This window comes from Prorops nasuta, unplaced genomic scaffold (assembly GCF_024137725.1).
Source record: "Prorops nasuta isolate Cenicafe-Biocafe unplaced genomic scaffold, Cenicafe_Pnas_1.2 PNAS00010, whole genome shotgun sequence".
Classification (NCBI taxonomy): domain Eukaryota; kingdom Metazoa; phylum Arthropoda; class Insecta; order Hymenoptera; family Bethylidae; genus Prorops; species Prorops nasuta.
The window spans coordinates 8,510,497-8,533,139 of record NW_027116807.1 but is presented as its reverse complement, the minus strand read 5'-3'; the positions used below and the strand labels follow the sequence as shown (position 1 = coordinate 8,533,139).

At 42.0% G+C, this 22,643-nt stretch overlaps 1 protein-coding gene across 1 annotated transcript; it reads right to left on the bottom strand.

Moving 5' to 3' along the window:
• Positions 1-19,303: 19,303 nt before the first annotated feature.
• On the bottom strand, positions 19,304-21,634 carry LOC136777165 (uncharacterized). Its single transcript, XM_066733241.1, has 3 exons — positions 21,592-21,634; positions 21,463-21,473; positions 19,304-21,385 (listed from the first exon to the last, which is right to left on the bottom strand). Exons 1-3 carry the CDS (start codon positions 21,632-21,634, stop codon positions 19,304-19,306), a joined length of 2,136 nt encoding a protein of 711 aa, XP_066589338.1.
• Between the last annotated feature and the right edge of the window lie 1,009 nt (positions 21,635-22,643).

Genomic DNA, 22,643 nt, shown 5'->3' with positions numbered 1-22,643 from the left:
AGTGTATCTAGGTGCGTTTGCCTAATGAGTATGGCCGTTAAGTGGCAATCCGGAAGAATAATGGGGTGTTTCATGTGTTCAGAAATTTCGGCATTCCGAAGCCGCCCCCCTATTCTTAAAATTCCTTGTGAATCAATGACCGGATGTAAGGAAAGAAGCTTTGACCGCGACGGTAAACGTAACCCATGATTCAAGGCTGAGATTTCGCTCGCGAAGTGTGTTCGTTGAACAACCTTTATCAAGGCTTCAATCGAACTGCGAATTTCCGATGCAGACAGAAGGAAGTCCTCCCATTGGCCGGTTTTCCTGGTCCGCTGGACAAATCGAAGAACATAAGCCATAACTCGGACCAGTTTAGACCAAGACGAAAACTGATCAAAAAACCAACACTCAGTTGTGTCGAATTGAGCGGTTAACGCTACCTTCCGACTTTCTTCCGCGGTTTCAAAGACCTGAACGGGATTTGCGGTGTGCTCACGGAGAAAAGCAGGCCCATGCCACCAAAGTGAGTCCTCTGATAACTGTTGAGCACTGGTTCCTCTTGAGCACAAGTCTGCAGGATTCAACTTAGTGGGTACATGATGCCAACTGGCTTCCGATAAATGTGTTTGGATATATGAAACGCGATTAGCCACAAACGTCTTCCAATGCACAGGTTGCTTTGCTATCCAGGCTAAAGCGACTTGCGAATCCGAATAGCAACGAATCGCATCACAACTCCCGACCAAGCTTCCCTTGACGTGAACCAATAGCTTGACTAGAAGGGCAGCTGCTACCAACTCCAGACGAGGGATTGAAGTGGTCTTGATCGGAGCGACCTTTGTTTTGGACATTACTAAATGTACCGAGAGTTTAGCGTCCTCATCAGTGAGGCGTTCATAAACGACTGCGCCGTACGCAAGTTCTGAGGCGTCACAAAATCCAATTAATTCGCGTTTTCCAGTAGTAAGTGATTGTCCGGTCCACCGTGGAATCCGTAAAGTCTGTAAGTCTCGGAGATGCTCATAGCACTTGAGCCATTTTGACTTAATAGGTTCAGGAATTCCTTCATCCCAAGAGAGTTTAAGCAACCAGGTGGATTGCATTAACTGCTTTAGAGTGATGATTATTGGAGAAATCCATCCCAATGGATCGAAGATCTTAGCATTCTCTGATAAGAGGATGCGTTTGGTTAGTACACCAATGTGTGAAGGAGAAACACGGAAGCGGAAGCTATCATCCCCGTGATCCCAATATATGCCCAAGACTTTACTTGATCCAGCAGGATCCTCAAAGAAAGAATGCAGCTCGGTAGGTTCAAGCGGGGAAGACCCCGGTTGATTGAATGCCCATTTGCTTAAGGAGAAGCCCCCTTTTGCCAGTAGAGCGATGAGTTGTTCCCTGACCGAACTAAGTTGCTGTAAGTCATGGGCCCCAAAAAGTATATCGTCTACATAAGTAGAATTTAATAGCACATCCTGCGCGAGAGGGAAGTTAGCTCCGTCCGTGTAAGCTAATTCGCGCAAAACTCGCGAGGATAGGAAAGGTGCCGGTCCAGTACCGTAGGTCACCGTGTTGAGTTCGAAGGCCTGAAGCTCACCGGAATCAGACTTCCATAAAATGTTCTGATACTTGCGGTCCTCAAAACGCACAAGAATCTGTCTGAACATTTTAACAATGTCAGTGACGCCTACATATCGAAAGGAACGCCAATTCATTAGGATCCGCGTGATGTCCTGTTGGAGCTTGGGTCCAATGAATAACGTATCGTTAAGCGAGACGCCAGTAGAGGTTTTAGAAGATGCGTTGAATACAACGCGAATCTTTGTTTTCTGGTTCTCGGTCTTAAAAACTGCATGATGAGGCAGAAAGACGCGAAAATCAGAGGTCAAAGGAACAGGAGACATATGTCCTAACACTTGATACTCCTGTAAGAATTGAGAATAACTTTCAGCTTGTTCTGGAGAGGTTTCCAATCGCCGAAGTATTCGTTTTAAGGTTTTCTCTGCTACCCGAGAGGAAGAACCTAAGCTGTGCTTCTCGATGTCGGATCGAAAAGGTAAAGCAACGACAAAACGACCTGAAGAGGTGCGTGATACCGTATTCACAAAATGTTGTTCACAGAGGGAGTCCTCTGTGGACATGGGTTTGACTTCCGGAACTTCTTCCAGTTCCCAGAAGTCGCGAAGAGTTTTTTCTACCTCAAAGCAATGATGCACCGTGACACTATGAGAGCGACCAGCCTTGGGTACGACCCCCGAAACGATCCACCCAAAAATAGTCCGCTGAGCAAGCAACGTATGATCAGGAGAATGCATGTACGGGCCTTCCATCAATGCTGCAAGATAGTCTGCACCAATGAGCACATCAATTGGAGCCCTGGTTGAAGCGAAGTTATCAGCCAGATCAATTTTGCTAAGTGCTGGAAAGGACGACGGAGAATAAGTCGGAGGCATATACTGAGTAATCCTTGGTAAGATCAATGCAGTTACGTCCAACGAGACACCGTGTCGTGATAGAGAATGAAGCGTAATCTGTACCTCTGCTCGAACGTTTTGAGCCGAATTCAGAGAGACGCCATGAATGGTCGCGTTGACACGTTTTCGTGATACCCGTAGCTGCTGAGCTAGATTTTCCGAAATAAAGGAAGTTTCAGAGCCTGTGTCAACTAAACCGCGGACTATAATACGAGAACCGTCATGAGCGTCGATTCTGGCAGAGAAAGTGGCCAAAAGCACTGATCGGGTGTCGGAAACACTAAGATGTGTTGTAGTATTCGAGCTAGAGGGTTCTGGCTCGGAAAAGGAGTTGACCGCGCGGGTAGACCCCCGTGCCTTGCTCCCCCCGGTGCCAGATTTGTCAAAATGTAATAAAGTATGATGCATTTTACTACATTTCCTGCATCATGACGAAGAAGAGCAATTGGAGCAACTATGCCCGGGCCTCAGACAGTTGATGCAAAGATTCTGTGAAAATGCGAACTTTGAACGTGCCTGAGGGGTCAATGCAAGGTAGTCCTTGCACTGATACAAGAAATGGTTACTACCACAGTGAGCGCAACCGGTACTATTCACTCTAGTAGCGTGTGACTTCAAGGATCTCCCCGATTCCTTTTTGGAAGTTCTAGGTTTGTTACCTAATGATTGCAAAGAGTTAATGTGACGCGTTAGAAACTCCGAAAATTGAAGAAAGGTGGGATAATCCTTGCTGCTTCCCAGATACATCTCCCAGGCCAAGCGGAGGGTGTCATCCAGTTTGTTCTTCAGTGAATGAACAATGATGGGATCCCAATGATCGACGCCGTAACCCATAGTTTTGAGGGCGTTGAGCGCAACCGTGACCGAGTCCCTAACTTCCTTGAGAACTTTAAAATTGTCACCCCGAAGCGTGGGTACTTGCGAGATCTGGTCCAAGAACGTATCCGTGATCATTCGTCTGTCAGTATACCTAGCTACTAGAGTGTCCCATGCTATCTCATAGTTCTCGGAGGTGATCGCTAAAGATTTAATAACCGTAGCCGCTTCACCTTGCAAGCAAGATTTTAGGTAGTGGAACTTGTCTCGTCCGGAGACATATGCCTTTTCATGAACAATGGAACTGAATGTTTCATAAAAGTTGTTCCATTCTAAATAATCCCCGGAAAACTTCGGCAAATCGATAATTGGAAGCCTAATGTGGTTTATTTCGCCTGAAGGCGCCGTGGGACCTGATGCTGGCATCACCTGATTGGAGCGAAGTTCATCTAAATGTCCTAGGATGTATTCTTCCGCGTCACTATGGGCATCAAGGGCCGCTTCATACCAACTTTCGGTTACGTAATCCATTTTAGCTAATTCAGCCGGTTTAGTATGAGTAGTGATCTTAACGTGAGTTTTATGCAACACCTTAAGCCACTTCTCGACGGCCGCAAGCCTATCCTCCAAGAAAGGGAGGGTGAAGTTGCGTACTCCACGTTTCTTAATGTTAACGACCAACCGAACGAATTCATCCCGAATCATGGGCACGTAATTGATCGCTTCTAGTAATTCCCCTGAGCTAGGCGTAGTCATCTTGAATCTCTATTCCAGAACAAACCACAATCTTAACCCAGTCAGAATCTCCAACTTAAAAACACTGATGCACTTCGAACGTTTTTTGCCGGAATCCGGCTCGAAGGACCAAAAATTTGTGCGAAACAGTGCCTCAAGTTGGCTCCGAACCTGTGGTCAGAAAGGAAGGCCTTGTTCTAAAATAAAGTATTCAAAGCCAGGTTATGTGGTAAAAGAGTTTTTATTTAATAAATAAAATATATACAAAAGTTTACAATAATTTTACAAAAGAACCGCTAAGTTAAAATAATCGACTTCCTAGGGAATTTGTCGTCGTCAAATTTCTAGGGAATTTCGGTAAACGAAGTTTCCCAAGAACCCCAGAGACTAGAATTCCCCAGAAAGGAGCGCGGACTTATAAGCTCCCGGACTGGACAATTTCCCTAGGGTATTCCCTAGTAAAATCCCCAGCCCCGGGAGAAAGCGAAGTTGGAGAAGTGGTTTTAGGGAAGGGGAAGTCCCCTTGCCCTTCGGCCGCCTTCTCCAAGAGCTCTAGTGGCTCCGAGCCACCCCAACCCCTAGGGTGAATTCTACCCCTCCCACTACCCGACTCGTCGAGAGTCCTGGACTTGGGGGTCGGAACACTGGGTCCGAGGTAGTCCTCGGAGGCAGTGTGGAGGGGAAGGAGAGGGTTGAATTTCTCCCGGGCAGTCCCCGGAGAAATCTCCCTTAAGGAGGGAGGAATGTGCCGCAGAGGGGTAGTCCCCTCTTGGTAGGCAGTGGGTGGTGGGTGATACTTACCAAAGTATGCTCCCAAATGAGTTCGCCGGTGGAGGCGCTCTTCAAGATGCCGGTGAGGCGTCAAACACAAGCCGTGGAGGCGTCAAGGTATGCTGCTGTTGCTGCTGTCACACAGCTGTCGAGCTAGTTTGGGGTGCGATGGGTCCTTATCAAGGACCCATCTATATAATTACGCGACACTAATCTTGCCAGCGAGAGAGCTGCCGCGGGCGCTGGCCACCTAGTGGCCAAGCGCGCAAGTAGTGTCGCTTCGCGGCCGCGACGCGCCAGGGCCAGAAGACGCGCAAGCGCGCCGCGGAGAGAGAGACAGATAGAGCGACTAGACGCTGTCGGTCTAGCCGTCTATTGTGAGCGCAATAGAGATGGGAGATATAACAGAGAAATGCGGAATCTACTTCGCAACATTTTCTGCTCCTCCCAATCTCGAACAAATGTTTATTTTGAGGTTTTTCCTTATAAGCCCATTCTCCCGTGGAGAAGTCCACGACAACATGAGCATCTTGTAGGAAATCAAGTCCCAAAATAAAATCACTTGATAAAGAGGGCATCCATAGTGTGTCAACTATAGTTGTCTTCCCCTCAAGAAATATCGGGATCTTGGCGGACTCAATTACTTTACATGTTTAATTGTTGCCAACGGTAACTCTTAAGGGTTCTATTTTATTGGCTTGTATACCAATTGAATTAAACAATTCAATGGCTACCTTGCCTGCAAACGTGCGTGAGGCTCCCGAGTCCACCAGCGCACGCAGCTTTTCTCCTTGTACGGTGATCGTGGTGTAGAATGCTAGTTTCCTAGATCTATCGCCAAACGTCGTAATTACTATATCAGTAATATCACCCACCGGTAACTTATCGACCGATTGATCATCGTTCGAATTTTCGGTAGCAACCACTCGAGCGCTTGTGTCCTCTGAGTGTTTGTTTACATTCTCCGTCTCCAACATAACATGTTGGTCTGAGAAGTCGCGGGAGCGATAATTATGGTTAATATTCACACATTGCTGTACTGAATATTCTTCGACATAATTATCCGGGATCACATTATCTTGGTTTTCACCCAAGATTTTCGGTATCATATTTTCACGCTCTTGGAGTGTCGTAACATTCTCGGGAAATTTTACGAACTCCTCTTTGCGTTTTTTGAACAGCATTTAGGGCACTCCGCTGTAGAAACCCCTTTGCTGCCACATCGGTAACAGAACATTGTTCTCTGCTCTTTACACGCACTCCAACCGTGTCCAGCTTTCCCGCAATTAAAGCAGGTGGCACTCGCGCCCGGTTGTTTACGCTTTGAGCCCTGCCGGCTGTTATTGTTGCCAGCTGCCTTATCTAATGAAGGTTTCGACTTAGAACTGGTTCCTTGTCGGTTCCTTGTTGATTTAAAGGCTTTCAAATGCTCTTCGTTATCATTCGAATCTTCCGTTGTTGATTCGTCGGTATCAGAGCTGGATGTTTTATCCACTTCTAGGGCACGCACACCGTGTCGCCTAGACTCTCGGGATCTTCCATGACTGCCGGTATACGCCAACTCAGGAACTAAGCTTTCCTCAGGCGTGGCAGGTGGACGGTATTTTAATGACGGCCTATAAGCGGCTTCGAAATTGAGCGCCAAACGCTCGAATTCTCGATACGTCATATTTTTGTGTATAGCGATACCTCTTCTATACACCGGTAGCATATTCTTGTGCGCGATAGCGATTCGGCTCCAATCCGATCTTTCTCTGCCTATTTTCCGAATATACGACTGTATAGTCTGCAAATAGGCTCGCACAGATTCGTTAGCACCCTGAGTTCTTGTTAGAAGCTCAGTCTCCAGTTCTTCCTCCCATGTTTGTGATCCGAAATAAGACCTTAAGGCGGACTTAATTTCAGACCAGGTTGAGAATTCGTTATCCTCAAACCACATCCTCGCCACACCTGTTAGGATGTGGGGAAAGATGTCAACCAGGTCGGAATCTCTTACCCTGAGAAGGTTCAGGACGGCATCGGTCCGAGAAATAAAACTCTCAAACGCCTCCGTTCCATCGCCCGCAAAGGTCAAGTTTGATCTCTGGAGAGATTCGAGAACACGCCAACGGGGCATACAGTCATCCCCTTGGCCGGTAGCTTTTCCAGGTTTTCCCTTCAGGACCCTCGTCCTGTAGGCCCCCTGGAATATCTCAGCCGAAGCATCGTCTGATGTCGGTTGAGATTCGAGATCACCGCTCGGCCTTGTCACTGTCAACAAAGGTTGACCTTGATTGGCCGATGCCGGTAGAGTGGCCGTAGTCTTTCGCGGTCGGCCTCTAGCGCGCTTTTCGGTAGCCGGAGCAACTGCCACTGCTGCTTCCTCGGTATCAGTCTTATTTTTCAGCAGCTTGTCAAAAGCCTGCTGGACTTGAGAAATGAAATCTTGGAAAGACCCTTCCAGTTTTTCCATTCTCTCGGCTAGACTCGAGATCTTCTTCTCCAGGTTTGCCTGGGAAGCATCGATAGCCGTCGGTTCTGCGAACTCATCAGAGTCGCCCGACCCGGTACTCCTTTTCCGCCCTGTGGACTCAGCCATCTACGTATTAATATAATAGTGTGTTTGTTCGTGTGCTCAGTCCAAGGGTTGTCGCTGGAGTGATCCGGCAAAATTTTGTTTTGCCCCGTGAGCCGTCTGTCGGATAGGTTACCCCCACCCGAGCTTTGGGCATGCGCAGACGATCTAAGTGATTCTCGTATTCTCACTTATCGCTTCTGCTCGATAACAATCGCCTTTCGATTAATCGAATTTCGATCTAGGCGTTCGATAGCCCTGCTTCATCTACGGGCCGCTAGATGGCAGCACTAGGATCGAGTTCATCGACCTCTAGTACCGTCGATCCCGACCGACGGCAGCACTTCGACGAATTATTGATTCGTCTTGCCGTCGATTACCGCTAGATGGCAGTACCGGTATCATTTCTTTAGCCTAATGCTTCGTATCTTAGAGAATCCAAAAGGCTAATCTAAATAAATACGAATAATTTATGGTGTATACCGTGGTATACGTTTCTTTATTCTTTTTCTTCTCTTTTAGGAAACAAAAGTAAGGTACAATTTTTCAGAACATCTCTCTCAACAGAAAACCAAATCGGCAAGAATCCTCTTTTTCTCACTCTCCAGAATCCAACTGGAGGAGAAAATTAGCCAATCATCGCCAGCCAGTCAGTTCTACCAACTTAGGGTATTTTAACGCCTCTGACGGCAATTGTTGAAACTACTTTGCTAGTCGCTACAAGTACCCCCCTTTTAGTGACCTAACCTACTAGGTCGCGAATGTCACTTGCTTTTTATTATTTACATATGTTTTTAGGTTATGCACAGTTTGTGCGTCTGAGGTATTATTTATGGTTGGATCTAGTTCAGGATTTTCAAAGTGCGCAGGTTTTAAACGCTCAATAGAAATTGTCGTTGGAGTTCCTTTCACTGAAATGTTAAACACTTTGTCATTTAGTCGGTTTAACACTTTATATGGCCCCTCGTAGGGTGATTCTAAAGACTTCCTATTATCCACTCTAATGAACACATATTCACACTTATAAATATCTTTGTACACGAATGGTTTATGTTTATTATGATGTGCTGCAGGAATAGGTTTCAGGTTCCTAATGTTTTGACGAAGACTGTGTAGTAGCTGGAATGGATCGTCTGGTTCAGTTTTGTCCAAGAAGAATTCTCCCGGGATTCTTAAGGGTGCTCCGTAGGTCAATTCTGCTGGTGATACTCCAATGTCTTCTTTAAATGTCGTTCTTAGGCCAAGTAAAACCATAGGTAATGTTAGTGTCCAATTCTTATTGTTGTGACAAAGTATTGCTGTTTTCAGTGACCTGTGCCACCTTTCTATCATTCCATTAGAAGCAGGGTGGTAGGCCGTTGTCTGAATTTGCTTAGTCCCTGTCATCCTGGTTAAAGCATTGAAGAATTGTGATTGGAATTGTGATCCTCTGTCCGTTGTAATAATGGATGGTGTTCCGAATCTGGATACCCAATTGTCAAAGAAAGCTTGGACTATACTATCAGCTGTGATATTAATAAGAGGTATGGCTTCTGGCCACCTGGTGAAGCGGTCGATGATTGTCAGACAGTACCTGTAACTATTTGATGGAGGCAGAGGTCCAACTATATCAATGTGAAGATGCTTAAAACGGGTATCTGGTATTGCTATTTTTTCAGGAACTGTCTTAATGTGTTTATGTATCTTGTTGCGTTGGCACTGTAAACACATATTCACCCATTTAGTAATGTCTTTCTTCATATACGGCCACACAAATTTTCTTGATATTAGTTTGACTGTGGCTTTCACACCAGGATGTGCCAAGTTATGCACGTTTTCAAAAACTTGTCTACGTAGATTATTTGGAATATAGGGTCGCACATCACTTTGTGAGGTATCACAGTAAATTGTTCGTTTAGATCCTTGCACAATGAGTTCTTTCAAATTTAAGGATGTTTGATTATTAGTGATTATTAGCTTTAGTTCTTCATCCTTTTCTTGTTCTCCTGCTAAAGTTTCTGTAGAAAAGATCACTGGCATATTTATTTCACTTATCCTTGATAATGCATCTGGCACTATGTTTTCTTCACCCTTAATATGTATTATTTTAGTAGTGAACTGTCCAATATAGTCCAAGTGTCTAGCTTGTCTAGGGCTAGCATGATTTGCAGTTTGTTTAAAAGCGTAGGTTAAGGGTTTATGATCTGTCACAATCACTAAACTCTGGCCTTCTATAAAATGCTTAAAGTATTTTATTGCACTGTAAATGGCTAATAGCTCTCGGTCATAAGCACTATATTTTATTTGACTGTCTGATAATTTTTTTGAATAGAAACCAATAGGCTCCCAGTTACCTTGGTTTTCTTGATCCAGTACTGCTCCCATTGCAAAATCAGAAGCGTCTGTGCTTAGTCTTAATTTTGAATTAGTTTTGGGATGGGCCAATAATGTTGCATTTGCAATTTGTTGCTTTAACTCTTGAAAACTTTTTTCTGCTTCTTGTGTCCATATTATAGGAGATTTATCATTTTTCCTGGCGCCGATTAAATAAGTATTCAATGGGGCTTGGATCACTGCTGCTCTTTTTAAAAATCTTCTGTAGAAGTTGGTTACACCTAAGAAACGTCTCATTTCCTGGACTGTTGATGGCTTAGCATAGTTGACAATTGCCTCTACCCTTTCTGGTAGGGGTTTGAGACCTTTCTCATTGATTTGGTATCCTATATATTGGATTTCTGGTACCCCGAGGATACATTTGTCAAGATTAATTGTTAATCCATGATGTTCCAGTCGTTTAAGTACTTCTGTCAGGTGTGAGACATGTTCGTGTTCTGTTTTTGATGCAATCAGTACGTCATCCAGGTAGGCATGACAGAATGTCAGACCACGTAAGACAGAGTCAATTAACCTCTGGAAGGTCTGGGCAGCATTGCATAAGCCGAATGTCATGACCTTATATTCGAATAAGCCGAATGGAGTTATAACTGCCGTTTTCTTTGCGTCTTCTGGAGCTAACGGAACTTGATGAAAAGCCCTTTTTAAGTCCAGTTTGCTGAATACTGTCGAGCCAGCCAGTGAGAAGGAAAAATCCTGTATGTGTGGTACTGGGTACCTGTCAGGGATTGTAAGAGAATTTAATTTGCGGTAATCACCACAAAGTCTATATTCACCTGATGCCTTTTTAGCTAAATGAATTGGTGAAGCCCATTGGCTGGACGAGGGTTGACAAATTCCTTCCTTAATCATATCTTCTATGATTTGTTTAGCGGCCTGGAATTTTTCATTGTTCAACCTTCTTGCTTTTTCATGAACTGGCCCTCCTTTTGTATGAATGTATGAACTACTGTATGTGTGTCACGTTTTACTTTGGCCGTACTTGTAACTGCAGGAAATTTTCTGATTAGTTCGGCGAACTTATTTTTGCTGCTAACTAGATGAACACTGGGCTGTTGAGATTTAATTACTACTGCTCTGGTGCTTAACCCAGTTGTGCCATCGATAAGAATTTTTTTTGCTAGATCCACTAACAAATTATAATGTTTTAAAAAATCTGCACCTATTACTGGACTCTTTATATCTGCTATAATGAAATCCCATGGGAAATCTCTTCTAAGATTGAGGCACAACTGCAGTTTCTTTGAACCATACGTTTTGATGGTTGAACCATTTACAGCATATAGCTCGAAACTTTCTCTTTTTGGCGTTTCCCCAATTAAACTTAGTGGGATCACAGAGACATCGGCTCCTGTATCGACCAGAAATTTGAGTCCCGTTGTGCGTTCACTTAAACACAGGCGATTTGTGAATGTATCACTCGCACACGCCTGTAAGTGTGGTGATTTTTTTAGTTTTCCGTCTTGTTATTATCCCAAACACACGGTTGTTTGCATTTGTTGGCTCTTTTGCCAAATTTAAAGTGGTAGTAACAATAATTTGATGCCGTTAATTCCTTTTTGTCTACAGGTTTAGTGTTTCTGTTGCTCTTGGAATTGCTTCTAGACCTATTAGTACTTAACTGTCGACAGAGTTGTTTTACGATTTTAGTTAACTCTGTGACTTGTTTGCTGAGTTCACTCTCTTGAGATGTTACATTAGCATTTAAGTCTTGATAGGCGCACAAGCTTGGTTGACTCACCTCTATTATTTTGTCTGCTTGTTTCGCCAAAACCTCTAGTTCAACATTGTCAGAGATTGCTAAGATTGCTTTTACGTTCTCTGGCATTTGTTCTATGAAGAGTGTTCTAATTACTGCCTCACTGCATTGGCCTTCAGCTTGATTTCGCAGGTATTGTAGGAAAGTTGTAGGTTTGTCAGTTCCCAAAGGTCGTCCCTTAAGAAGTTTCTTAAGCTTAATTTCTTTAGTTTCATCAAAAGCATGTATGATCCTGTTTTTTAGAGCTTCATACTTGCCTAGTTCAGGGGGTTTTGTTAGGATATCTGTAACAACTGGCAGTGTACTATTGTCCAGATTAATTATAACGTACCTGAACTTTGAGTCATCTTCGACCACGTTGGACAATTGAAATACAGATTCAACTTGTATAAACCAAAGTGTCGGATTATCTGGCCAAAAAGGCGGTAATTTAGGGGTGAGAGTGTTTGTTGCATGTTTGCTCTCATTGTTTTCATGTTTAATCTTTGCTTCTGCCATGGCTTGAGCTCTAGTTTGAGTCATGATTAAGTCTTCTTCCGTGTCTTCTAACCCGTGGAAAAGTCGTTGGAAGAACTCAATTTTCGAATCGTTTCCGATCACGTCGGGGTCACCACTTTTAGCCTAATGCTTCGTATCTTAGAGAATCCAAAAGGCTAAACTAAATAAATACGAATAATTTATGGTGTATACCGTGGTATACGTTTCTTTATTCTTTTTCTTCTCTTTTAGGAAACAAAAGTAAGGTACAATTTTTCAGAACATCTCTCTCAACAGAAAACCAAATCGGCAAGAATCCTCTTTTTCTCACTCTCCAGAATCCAACTGGAGGAGAAAATTAGCCAATCATCGCCAGCCAGTCAGTTCTACCAACTTAGGGTATTTTAACGCCTCTGACGGCAATTGTTGAAACTACTTTGCTAGTCGCTACATTTCTCGACAGAGGGTCCACGTGTGGTCTCTGTCTCACCTCGTCCTGAAAACATTGGCCTTTACTGGCTCAAGCTCATCAATTTCTGTTTTCTTTTTTTTTCTGGATGGGTAGGAAAGGAATGAAAAGGAAGGAAAATAGGATGGAAATTGATGGGAAATTCACCGAGGTGTACGGTAGCGTGCGGGATCGTACGATTTCTCGTACCGGTAACAATTCGGTAACTTGCAGGAGGAGTATTTCTAGGGCTCGACTACCTGCGAGACCCTATCCATACAAACCTCCTTACGAGCCGCCTTCGTCTTTAGCCGCTTCGAAGGTTTTTCCTTCGGTGGCGTCACAACCTGGGGAACTCCCTTCGGAGTCGCCTCGGAAGGCCGTGGTTGGGCGTATACTTTCCCACGCTCGGATCTGCGTTTTGCCGCTATCACCTTACGTGGTACGTTCGTACCCGCTTTCGCCACGTATGGACCGATTGTCTCCCAATGCGGCCCACAGGCAGGGCAGGTGCGCAACGTTTTCCCGGTGCGCCCACACCCCTTACAGAAAGCCTCTGTAATTGGCGTAGGACACTCGGAAAACCGATGGCCCTTACCCTTGCAATTCCAGCATACACGTATGCCGAAATTGCCGGTAGCGCGCGTGGCCACTGGATCGGAAGGCTTCGCCTTCTTCACCGGTGGTGCCGGAGTCACCTTAGGCGGCAACGGTTGCTTTGCTCCTTTTGGAGGCTTAGCGGTCGCCATCGCTGCGTACGACGGCCGCTTCGTCTCCGGAACAGCTACCGCTGTCTCCCGTTGGGCCTCCCTGGCCCGCTTACGCTCCACTCGGGAGAGCTTGCGGACAGGGGTGCTCAACCTAGGTGCCTCGGCCACCTCGACCGCTGCCACGACTTCGTGGTAGAGGCCTAGGTCCGCTCGGAAGAGAGCAGCCAGCAACTCCACTAGACTACGTCTAGGAAGACCCCGATTGCTCCCCTCCATAGGCGTCGGGGTTACCGAACGCATCCTGCAGCGTCGCTGCATTAATTCGCTGAGTACATGCGTACCCAGCTCCTCATGCCCAGACTCCGCAGGGTGTTTCGCCAACCCCTCGGTAACAGGTGGGCTACCGGCCACCTCGGTAACAGCAACGCAGGTTGCCGCCGGAACGTCAACCTGCGCCACGGGAACAGGTACGGGATCGGATGCAGGACCCTCTACAGGGCCCGCAGGAGATGGGGATGCCAGAAGGGCATCCTCATCAAAGGAGTCCTGTGCCATAGGCACAGGAGCGACGGGAGCGTCGCGAGCGGCGACAGTCGTAGCCGAGGGCGAGGCGTTCGGGGATGCCATTGTCGAAGGCGGAGAGAGAGAGTGAGGAAGGCTGAGTGAGAGAGACGGAGAGAACAATAGTTTTGCCGGGATACAGGGTAGGATGAGGTGTGAGGCGACTTGCCGGCTCGCGGAACGTTAGCGAGGCGTTATCATCTGTTGCCAAATTTCTGATTCTGCGCTTAATTCGGTAATTATGTTTGGCAACATCTCGATAGCTGGCTAATTGAACTGCTCTGACAGTTAGCCGGTCGGGCTCCGCCAGGCAGCATGGCTCAGCTCAGCCGGTCGACTTGTTTACAAACAAGCGCTCAGCTGTGACTTGCCAAATCAAGAAGCCTTTTCGGTAGCGTTAGATTTTAACACGGGCGAATACAGGGTCTTTTCCTAACAGCGGAGCATAGGAGATTCGTGTTAGTTGACTATAGCACTCGGAATGATCGAATCTGAGAGTGCTGATTGGTCAATATTACGTAGTACCAACAGATAATAAGCCGTTACCAATAGTTGGATACAAAAAATGAGATTCATCCGCTATATTGGTGTGGAGAATGTTTACATGCTGATCGTAGCAGAAAGAGGTGTAAAATAGAAAAATGTCAAATGTTGTCGTTACTAAAGTAAAAATTGAATACTTTGAATGAAAATGAAAAATATTCGTACTTTCCATTCATTATTTTCAATTTTTACTTTAGTAACCTTACCATTTGACATTTCTCCATTTTACACCTCTTTCTGCTAGGGAGTAGCATGTAAACATTCTCCACACCAATATGGCGGATGAATCTCATTTTATGTATCCAACTATTGGTAACAGTCTATTATATGTTGGTACTACGCAATATTGACCAATCAGCGCTCTCAGATTCGATCATTCCGAGTGCTATAGTCAACTAACACGAATCTCCTATGCTCCGCTGTTAGGAAAAGACCCTGTATAATATTAAATTATATTTGCGCCCGTGGTTCTCATCCAATTTTTCGTTAGCTTATGATTGGTTGCTCGAATTCTACGTGAACACGTCAATTCGATCAGGCTATCAATTCTTAACAGAATTTGATCCCTTTTTCAACCAGATGATCTTTTCATGCTTTTTCAGCGTTTCCGAGCCTCCAGAAAATAGTGTGCCACCTATTCCCTGAAAAACTCCAACGCTTCCGGTAACTTCTCGGACTTGTGGATTATTTGTTCGCCGAATAATTAATTTATAATCAGAAACCACGTTGGGCGCCATTTGTAAGGTTATTCCCGTCAGTGTGAGGGGCCACTCACACTACGGGTTTTCCCATTACCTTCGCCCGTCCTTTTCTATCGGTATCAGGGCGCCAGTTGGTCAGTTGGGTGGCCAACAACCCTACGTTATCAATTGGGTCCTTCGACCCCATTCTCTATGCATCTTATACAGCCCTGCGGCCATGCACATGGACGGTAGCGGTAGCCAGGGTCGCTCAGTATGCTAGGTCGTGGAGAGAGGGGAGGGTTCCTTACGGAAGTCCGAGCCTCGCAGAACTACATGCTGAGGGGCATACATTCATCCCTCACCACCTACACCCAGGTGGTGGTGAGGAGTGCGGGAACATGCGGTATCATTTGCCAAGCATAGAGCCTGCCAGGAGCGGACCACCACGGAGGCAATGTTCGCGGCCCGTCCAGCCATAGCGCAAGCCTATGGGATTACGGAGGGCACCGGGACACATTCCAACGGGCTAACTACGCCCCTGCACAACCCACTATGCATTGGCCGGTATCCAGTCGTGACGTACGTGCAGGCTGGCCTATAGCACACGCGTCACGTATGCGAACCGACCCCTGGCTGTCTGAGTGCCGCGTCACGCGCTCACCAGCACGCACGGACACATCAGCACAGTCCCATGGTCGCGTTCCGACTGACTGCTATGGCAGTCTGCGCACGACATTCGCGCAGCCTGCTTGAAGCGCGTAACCAGCGTTCAAGCCAGACTCGATGTTCTATTTCCCCTCCTCGTGGGGAATTATAGACACTGTCATTCCTTTAGGACTCCCCGAGGCCGCTTCTCCTTATCTCAGGTTGCCTGGGTGGTTTGGCATGGCCCTGCCTTACTTCTCAGGACAACCTGGACATCGTTTACTGGAGCGCCGGTCTTTTCATCCGGGCCTCTGCCTGTCAACGGGGTCTATCCTTGACGTTAGCTATAATCCACTCGTGAGCCTATCTCACGAGTCGGTAACGTAGGGATTAATAATATCCACTGTTCGGTAGCTTTCATACTTTTTATTCGGTATCTTGCATACGTAACGGGGAATTTCGTTACATATTCTACATATAAAGAGGGAACTTCCGTTATATAGAAAGCGTCTTAACATCCCTTTTTCTACCTGAATCGTCACAAACAAAGCAATAAAACTGCAACCCCTATCTTTTTTTTCTCGTCCTTTTTAAATATTGGGAAAACCCATCTGCAGCGCAGATGAGTTATCCGCGAGTTTCTATTTTCCCAACTACGTAACATCCTACAAAAATCTCCCCGTGACGCAAGCAAGTTACTCTTAGTCCAGAAAACATCTCTTAGCCTTCCCTACTCCTAGTTCCAAAATCTCCATGACAACGGAGCGACGCTTTCCAAATACCAAGGGCCGTACTCATAAGGCGCGTTCACGGAGCACGCTTTTAGCACTGCCAACGCTACTGCGCATAGAAAAATGATTGAAATGTGTGCGCAGTAGCGTTGATAGCGTCTCTGTGAACGCGTCCATAGACGTGACTCGAACTCGAGTCGAGTTTTTATACTATAGTTTACGTTACATATACTATATATTTTTCCCTGAGTCGAGTTCGAATCGAGCTCGAGTCACGTCTCTGAGTACCAGGGCAAGATTCGATTGGTCCAGAGAAGCGACGCTGGACCCCTTCTTTTCCTCTCAGATAAGGGATGCTCCTTTAAAAACCCTGGACAACCCTTAGACGCTCTCATTGATTTTATCCTCTTCCACTCTTCTTTTTCGTTCATTACGTTTGTTCGTACATACGTTAGTTGTTGCTCCTGTGTTAGAATCTCGTATTCTTAGCTCTGCTTGTAATTTCGTGACGACGAAATTCAATCTTCAGAGAATAAGTCTTGCGCCTTCGAACCGCGGAGTTCAACGAAAGTCAATTACCGAACTTACTATCAGCTAGTAACATTCAACCAGTGTATAAATCATTGTACGAGCAAATAATAAATCAACATAAAACTATCAACAAATCTCATCAATCAGCTACCATCTCGATTCCTATCACGCATAGTGAGAAAGACGGTATCCCGAACCTACAAAATATCAACAAACCTCTTTACCCAAAGAGGGCAAAATCGTGAGTCTACGCCCATGAGAACGCACCCAGAAGGACAAAGAAGATCCAACCAGGGGGGTGTTCGTAAACTACTGGTTAGCTACTGAGAAAAAAAATTCGGTTGGCAGTAGTAATAAACTCCACATGCCATGGTTGGTAACACAGAAAACTGCTGGTGCTGACTGATGAATCGTTCACGATAATTGCTGGCAGTAACAGGTCCACTTGAAGCAGGGTAGGGTTGAAGATTCCGCTACGCTTATTATCCGCGACTGTGTGGCGGCACGAACAAGCAACATGGCGTCGACCAGTGCTGACACAACAACGAACTTCAACCTTGGATTTTGGGTTGGCAACACTTACATGCACCTAATTTACATATAAGCCATTTAATGTCATCAACTATACCATGCAGATGCACACACAGGAAAAAACAATGTATATATGTAATTGACCTCGCATGTATCACCATGTATATATATAAGGTCCTAATGACCTCTTGTTCTCTCTTTTGTGTAACTTGGGATCTTATCTTAATCCCACACGTGTGAAGAAGACTGATTAGGAATTAATAAAGGAAAAACGCTTAGTGAAATATCGTGTTAAATAAACAATTTATTTCAACCACTTTACAATTTCCTACAACTGTGCGATCGTAGCGACATCTGTTGGATATTTGAATTATCCCACGAGATTTAAAAAGCAATGCAAAAATATTTGATAACTTGTAGTTTCTTTATTATTATATGAAATAAATAATGATTGTTAAATGTATGACACATAGTATATTGGTTATTATTTTACATATACCCTTTCATTCTACGGATTATATAATTTATTATTTCCATTTTGAATGCATTAAATAGTTTTTTTTAGTATTAAACTTAGATAATTAACTTATTGCTATTTTAACAAATTACATTTTGTTAAAAATCGAAAGAAATATACATTAAGCTGTTTAATGTTAATATTTCAAACAGTGAAATGTTTAGTTATTCAGATATGTATTCTTAACATTAGTTAAAATCTTAATACAAAAATTCCTATCGTTAAATAAATTATTATTTAGATTAAAAATATGATATCTTTATGAAACGAATTAAACATTTCTTGTTATATTAACATTTTTTATTATGAAGTTGAGACTGGCAGGCACATGTCGCTGTGCCAGGGCCCAATAGCGAAAAGAGGGTTTTAAAAAGACCTCTGAATTGAAGATTAGTATTAATAAATAATAAAGGAAGGCTTGGAAATAAAATATAAATACCAAAAATTATTGTTATTTTATTTATATATAAAGGTTTAAATATAAATTTGTAATAATTAACCTGAAGCTATCAATAACAGATATCTCCATTATTTAACTGTAAAACCAATAATAAAGCTGTCGTCAAATTAATGAAAAAAATCGTGATAACTTAGTTTTCAACGCTTTAGTCAATGGAAGTGGTAGCAAAGGATAGCAAGACCCCTTTATATATATATATTTTTTTTTAAATGAGAAAGCGTCTGTTTCGCCGTTTTCACCCGAAAACAAAAAGTTAATCCATTCCTAAATTAATGAAAACAATCATGGTAACTCAATTTTTAATGCTTTAACGAATAACAGTAATAGCAAAGGATAGCAAGATCTCCTTCTACGTTTTTTTCTCAAGTGATATTTTACTCACTTGAGAAAAAAGCATAGAAGGAGATCTTGCAATCCTTATCTTTCAAACAAATAGAAAGGCATTACGACGGCCCTACCGCTGGGTATAGTACTATAACTTTCAGTCTGTCGGTGGAATCTTAAATGTAAGATATTATATTAACACGTTCGCGACGTTGTGACCCACCCATGTGTCACCCTTGTTATTGTTTAAGAACTTGCGTGCCCACCGGTGTGGGTCACGAATCCAAATATTCAATAATAAAGCGAAACATAATATAATATAGCGTTTATTCATATTTAATCAGTTAAGTGCGTTGGTCATGTATATACGCGTGAACGATTGATTTTAGTCCGTATGCTGTGAAGGGTATTTAAACCTAAATTCGTCGATGTCGCGAACGTGTTAATCGCAAAAAGTTAGTGTATAGATTTGGAGCTATTTGCTACTTGAAACATTACATAAATACATATTCGACACCAAGAGGTGATACATACGATTGTAGGTATTGAAATAAATAAAATGATTAAAGCTTGAAAAAAAATCTTTATACGAAACTCGGTGATTGACAAATAATTATTACCTAACTAATGTACAGTAGAAGTTTAATTATATTTGAAAAGTTATTATTTTAAATGTTATTACTCGTCATCATTATCCACATTATCCGTGTCATTAATATTTCTTAACAATCTTAACATTAAAGGAGTCGGTTCAAATTCTTTACAATTTGCATTTTGTAATTTGATGCATTGACTTGCTAAGAGTAAAGAATTCACAGTATCGACATGCAATTTATTCCTTAATGCAGTTTTCATTATTTTTTCTTTACTCCACACTCTTTCAGGCTCAGCATTACTATGTGGTATGACTAGTAAATTTAAAACAAAGCTTGCTAAGATACGAAAAGGATACTCTCTAGCATTATCCTCAAAAAAGTAAAGTGAAAACCAAAACTTACTTATTTCAATATTTGGATTCGTTATATCATTAGGCAATGTATAATATATTATTTCTTTATATTGATTTATAATCGAATGTTTATCATTGTAATTCTGAATCATACAATGATTATTTTCTTTGACAATTTGCATAATATTACAATTTTGATCACGAAAATCAGGAGATAAAGTGTTCTCAGGAGATATGCAATGAAGAGTGTCATAATAATTATCCTGAAAATTATTAAATCTCCTTTTCAGTTGCCTGCACAATTCCTGCAAATATTGAAGACAACAAATTTTAATTTCGGCTTTACTATTATTGCCAAAATTTGGAGTGTCGGATAGATTAATGAGTTCATTAACTTCACTACCCAAATTTAACATTTCAAATCCGACAAATTGCTCTTCGTTAAAAGGATCGATATCACTTGGATTATTTTGTACGACGTAACTACGCTGTAAAAACAATCCTGCCATTTCTTTATACAATAAGGTAAGAACTGACTGTATCTTATGAATAATGATATCTTTCCTTTGAAAGAATTTGTTCACCTTATTAATTTTGGGCAAAACAAAATTTAAAAATAATATGTAGCATTTTTGGCTTTCAGATTTGAAAAAGTTTAAAAATATTTCGGCGTTTGGAATCTTCTCATTGTAATGTGCGTCAGTGAAGAACAATTCAAGCACATTCCATTGCTCCAAAATCCTTCCAACACTTGCTTTCATGGACAACCATCGTGTACTGCTTGATCGAAGTATTTTATGAATTTCCGTATCCAAAAAAACCTGAAATTCCACTAAAGTGTGCTGTCTTTTCGGTGAACGACAGAAGAAACCATGTAAACTTGTACAGAATTGTGTGATATCGTCAGGCAATTGTTTAATTGCATTCTCAGCACACAAATGAATGGAATGGCTTGGGCATTTTATAATTGTAATACTTGGATTATCCCTTTGAAATCTTTGTGCCACTGAATTGTTTAATCCCATCGTGCTGTTACAACCATCTGAACCAAACGCAACAATATTTTGTAGCGGAACATTTGATTGTACAAAAGACGCAGTTATGAGATGATAAAGGTAACCAGCACCAGCTTCATGGTTATCATCAAATTTCTTTAGGACTAGCAGAATTTCCCACAATGTACAAATAACCTTTTTTTGTTCAAAATCAAGGTATTGAACTACAATACATGCTGTTTGTACTTGCGAGATATCTGTAGTTTCGTCAAATAAAACAGCAAACTTTGATTTTCTTAAAATGTTGCATAGCTCTGTTTTATACCCTGTTGCTAAGCAACTCTTAATTATTTTTTGTACATTTTTCTGATCTATGTGGAGATTCTGCCAGATTTCTCTGCAATCAACATCGTCATTAATTTTTTTTAAAACAGGAAGTAAATGGTCAGCCAATAAAAAAGCTAAATTATGCTCGGCAAAAATTGCGCAAATGTTCAATTTAGCTTTATCCACTTTTGTCTTTAGAATCTCTCTATCATTTTCCTCAATAATGTCATTTACATTATTATTGGGTTCTAACATCCTGACCCTGTTAAGTTCCCGACGATGTCGAATGCTCCGTGAGTGATCTTTTATTGTTTGTAATCGTGCACCAAATAGGCAATTACAAAAAATACATTTAGTGAGATTAGTAGCATTCAGAACTGGCTGAAGCCAATTTATAAATTCAGGAACATTTTCCCATTCTTTCCTGTACTTTTGTTGGCGATAATTTAACGATCTTTCAATCTCCATTTCTTTTCCAATATTAATTTCCTGCCAGTATCACTAAAAAATAATAAATATACATGTTTGAATGCTAACAAATTATTTTTTTATAATTTGAATATTACATTAAAAAAAGCTAATATAATAAGAAATATTTAATTTGTTTTATAAAAATATCGTATTTTCAATTCAAAGAATAATTTATTTAACTATAGGAATTTTTATATTAAGTTTTTAACTAATGTTAAGAATACATATCTGCATAACCAAACATTTCACTGTTTGAAATATTAACATAATAGATATATTTTTTCCGATTTTTAACAAAATGTAATTTGTAAAAATAACAAAAAGTTATATACTTACCTAAGTTTAATACTAAAAGAAACTATTTAATATATTCAGATTGAAATTAATAATTAATGTAATCTGTAAAATGAGTGGGTATATATAAAATAACAACCAATCTATTTTTCACACATTTATCGTTCTTCATTTATTTCATAAAACAATACACAAAATACAGGTTAACAAATATTTTTGCATTGCTTTTTAAATCTCGTGGGGTAATTCAAATATCCAACAGATGTCGCTACGATCGCATAGTCGCGGATAGTAAGCGTAGCGGAATCTTCAACCCAACCAAGGTTGCCAAGTCCGCCATCTTGAATAGTACTACGCTCTATAGTAAGTGAATTTTGATATAAGGAATGCAGACTGCACAAAGTATACTGCCAGCGGAAATACATCAGTAGCCATCTTAAATGCAGAACGTAATATATCAAATATTATATATAGTATATTCACAGCCTGTCACCGTGAACGGCGTGAACGAAGACAAATGTTAGTATACGGAAAAATAAAGTGTAATAAAGAAATAAGGAGTAGTGATAGCTTTGATCTATCTGACAGCAGAAGTACTTATGGTATAAGTGAATGAATAAAATAAAAATGCTTTTCCTAAATTGATTTTTAAATTTTATAAAATGGTCAAATGTAGCCATTAATTAATTAGATTTGGTAATAAATACAAAAAATGCGTTTTATTATAACAAATGAGTTGAGGTAAAATAAACTCAATGTTTTTATATTAATCTGTTAACAAATGCACTTTTTTTATTTATTATTGAGTCCAATAAGTTAATGGTTATTAAAAAAAAAGTTCCTTGTAATTAAAAAAAAATGAAAAAATTTTAATCTTCACCAAGACTCGCACACGAGCCCACCGCATGATAAACGGCAACCTTACCGCCTGCGCCACAGCGCTCACTTGATGTACCAAGAGCAAAACAGGCTTTTTAAAGAC

Coding starts and splice junctions, on each gene's coding strand:
- LOC136777165 (XM_066733241.1), bottom strand. CDS start 21,634: ATGTTAATATTTCAAACAGTGAAATGTTTGGTTATGCAGATAT.